Source organism: Ranitomeya imitator, chromosome 4, assembly GCF_032444005.1.
Source record: "Ranitomeya imitator isolate aRanImi1 chromosome 4, aRanImi1.pri, whole genome shotgun sequence".
NCBI lineage: Eukaryota > Metazoa > Chordata > Amphibia > Anura > Dendrobatidae > Ranitomeya > Ranitomeya imitator.
Window position 1 is genome coordinate 649,892,661 of NC_091285.1, and position 3,923 is coordinate 649,896,583.

The following is a 3,923-nucleotide window of genomic DNA, read 5'->3' on the forward strand; positions in this document are numbered from 1 at the left end:
AAGGTTGGGGCTAGGGTTGGGGTTGGGGTAGGGTTGGGGCTAGGGTTAGGGTTGGTGCTAAAGTTAGAGTTGGGGCTAAGGTTGGGATTAGGATTGTGTTGGGGCTAGGGTTGTGGTTAGAAATAGGGTTGTATTGGGGTTAAGGTTGTGGTGTTGAGGTTAGGGTTATAGTTTGGGTTGAGATTAGGGTTAAGGGTGTGTTGGGGTTAGGGTTTGGGTTAGAATTGGGGGGGTTTCCACTGTTTGTGTACATCAGGGGGTCTCCAAATGTGACATGGCACCGCCATTGATTCCAGCCAATTTTGCGTTCAAAAAGTCAAACGGTGCTCACTCCATTCTGAGCCCTGCCATGCCCCAAACAGTGGCTTTCCCCCATATACGGGGTATCGGCAAACTCAGGAGAAATTGCACAACAAATTTTTTGGTCCATTTTCTCCTGATACCCTTGTGAAAATGAAAGAGTTTGGTTCCAAAGTAAATTTTTTGTGAAGAAAGTAAAATGTTAATTTTTTCCTTCCACGCTGCTTTAGTTCTCATGAAGCACCTGAAGGGTTCTTGAATGTGGTTTTGAGCACCTTGAGGGGTGCAGTTTTTAGAATGGTGTCACTTTTGGGTATTTTCTGTTATATTGACTCCTATATTGATTTTCCAAGCTTTTTTCAAATGTGAGGTGGTCCCTAAAAAAATGATTTTGTATATTTTTTTTGAAAAAATGAGAAATCACTGGTCAACTTTTAACCCTTATAACGTCCTAAAAAATAAAAAATAATTTCCAAAATTGTGCTGATGTAAGTTGACATGTGGGAAATATTGTTTACTAACTAATTTGTGCAATATGACTCTCTGATTTAAGGGCACAAAAATTAAAACTTTAAATCAGTATGATCCATTGAAGCGTTCCAGAGATATAACCTCATAAAATGACAGTGGTCTGAATTGTAAAAATTGGCTTGGTCATTAAATACAAAATTGGCTTTGTCATTAAGGGGTTAAAGAAAATAATGCCTGACCAATTAAGTGCCTTATCAATGTGTAACTTAAACAATGGCCTACCAACTCCACTTACCCCACTGTTTTTACGTTTGCGATTGTGTAAATTTTCATGCACTCATATTACCTTAGTTCACTTAGTTCTATGCTTCATACATCAATAAAGCTTTATGGTTCAGAATAGTTACTATTTTTTTCAGACAAAAAAAAACTTTTATAAAGCAGCACTTTGTTTCTCTCCACTCCAATTATAGTTTAATTGAATTTGTGATAATTACGTTAATGGTACGTGGTAAAAATAAACAATGGCCTCTCGAATACCCGCAAAAAAAAATTTGCCCATAAAAAATTTGATCAAATTGCCCTTTTTTGCAAAAATGTATTTTGGTTTTAAATACATCTTGCTTTGGTTGCCTAAAACCTTGTATTGTTTATGTTTGTAAGGTGGAAGCAAAGCTGAGCTTTGAGATCCTTGAACACGCAGCAAAAATGCAGTGAGAAAAGCATAAAAAAAGCAGGAAAATCGGCATTTTAGCTGCAGCTTTTGTACTGATAAGAGAACATGTTTTAGCTGAACAAAAAAAAATCAAAAAGCAACATGTTAACATAACCATTTCCATATTACTTATGTGTCCATCTTAACATTTCCTCTTGACTCAACATATCCAAGATGAAAGGCATGAGATTGCAAGATTTGGTGGAAAAAAACATCAACTTTTGCCCTCCAATATTTAAGGTACCGTCACACTTAGCGACGATACCGACAACGATCCGGATCGCTGCAGCGTCGCTGTTTGGTCGCTGGAGAGCTGTCACACAGACCGCTCTCCAGTGACCAACGATGCCGGTAACCAGGGTAAACATCGGGTAACTAAGCGCAGGGCCGCGCTTAGTAACCCGATGTTTACCCTGGTTACCATCCTAAAAGTAAAAAAAAACAAACACTACATACTTACCTACAGCCGTCTGTCCTCCAGCGCTGTGCTCTGCTTCTCTGCACTCCTCCTGTACTGGCTGTGAGCACAGCGGCCGGAAAGCAGAGCGGTGACGTCACCGCTCTGCTTTCCGGCTGACCGACGCTCACAGCCAGTACAGGAGGAGTGCAGAGCAGAGCGCCGGGGACAGACAGCGGTAGGTAAGTATGTAGTGTTTGTTTTTTTTAACTTTTAGGATGGTAACCAGGGTAAACATCGGGTTACTAAGCGCGGCCCTGCGCTTAGTTACCCGATGTTTACCCTGGTTACCAGTGAAGACATCGCTGAATCGGTGTCACACACGCCGATTCAGCGATGTCTGCGGGGAGTCCAGCGACCAAATAAAGTTCTGGACTTTCTTCCCCGACCAGCAACAGCACAGCAGGGGCCTGATCGCTGCTGCCTGTCACACTGGACGATATCGCTAGCGAGGACGCTGCAACGTCACGGATCGCTAGCGATATCGTCTAGTGTGACGGTACCTTTACTGTAAATGTGCTCACTCCATGGTTGCAATATGATTAGCAGTCTGTTGAAGGTCTGTCTTGCATATTATGATAACAGTGTGAATTTGTCTCTTGAGCTTTTAGAAATATACAAAATTGTAAGGATGAACACATCGGAATGTTACTATGTTCCATGTCATTTTACAGCTACTGTAAACGGCAAATTGGACCACCCAAATGAGAAATTAGATTTACATTCCTTCATATATGCTGATAAATCAGATTCCAGTGCCAGAAGCAGTTACACTTATGTTAAGACAACATGAACATCTGTCAAAATGGAAGCTTTGAATATGATTTTCACATTGCCGCCTTCTCAATGTCGTCAGATCAACTTCAAGTATTTTTTGGCATTTTAATTATTTATTTTATTACTATGTTGGGAAACTTAACAATTATGTTTCTTGTGTGTTTGGTCCCAAAATTACACACCCCAATGTATTTCTTCTTGTGTAACCTTGCCATTGCAGATGTCACATCCACTTCTACTTCTGTCCCTCGTCTACTTTTTATCACATGGACCCCGGATCACAGGATCTCTTTTAGTTGCTGTATGACTCAATTATGTTTCTACATTTTATGTGTTGATGGTGATGTTTTCTTGCTGACATCGATGGCCTATGATCGCTATGTGGCGATATGTAAACCATTACAATATTTCATAATAATGAGAAAGAACGTGTATATTGGAATGGCCACTGCCTGTTGGATACTTGGTGTAATAAATTCTCTATTACATACATTACTGACATCTTTACTACAATTCTGTTATACTAATGTAATTAACAATTTTTTTTGTGATCTAAATTCATTACTTGATCTTTCCTCTACTGACACTCACAGCCAGAAATTTTTCATATTCTTTGAAATTTGTGGTATTTTCCTTGTCCAATTTATTCTCACCATTATTTCATACGTCTTTATCTTTTCTGCCATCTTGAAGATCCGTTCCTCAGCTGGACGTATGAAAGCTTTCTCCAGCTGCACCTCCCATATCATCACTGTTATATTATTCTATGGGCCAAGTACCTTCTTGTACATGAAATCTGAATCTAAAGATTCGAAGGACCAGGACGTCTTACTATCACTGCTCTACATAGTGGTGGTTCCAATGCTAAATCCTCTGGTCTACAGTCTGAGAAATAAAGATGTTTGGGAGGCAATTGTAATATTAATAAATCAAAGAATGTTAAGGTTCTAGCTACTTTCATAAAGTTTGACTATGCAGTTTTCTACAGCTTTTACCCAAGACCCAAAGCTTACCGGTATTTATTTATAATTGTATTAAAAAGGTCCTATCACTTCTAGGGACATATTATGAGATAAAAGGAGACCAAAATACAAGCATTCCTCAAATAGTTATGATAAAGAAAAAGTAAAAAAAATACTTATTTAGTAAAACAAAACTGTGGTGAAATATATATATATATATATATATATATATGTACAATAT

General features: G+C 38.8%; 1 protein-coding gene across 1 annotated transcript; it reads left to right on the forward strand.

The window, feature by feature from the left end:
* The first annotated feature begins 2,732 nt into the window (after positions 1-2,732).
* On the forward strand, positions 2,733-3,671 carry LOC138674652 (olfactory receptor 5AR1-like). Its single transcript, XM_069762468.1, has one exon. The coding sequence runs from the start codon at positions 2,733-2,735 to the stop codon at positions 3,669-3,671; it is 939 nt and encodes a 312-aa protein (XP_069618569.1).
* Positions 3,672-3,923: the final 252 nt, after the last annotated feature.

Excerpts from the sequence above, each read along its gene's own strand:
- LOC138674652 (XM_069762468.1), top strand. The coding sequence starts at position 2,733 with ATGAACATCTGTCAAAATGGAAGCTTTGAATATGATTTTCACATTGCC.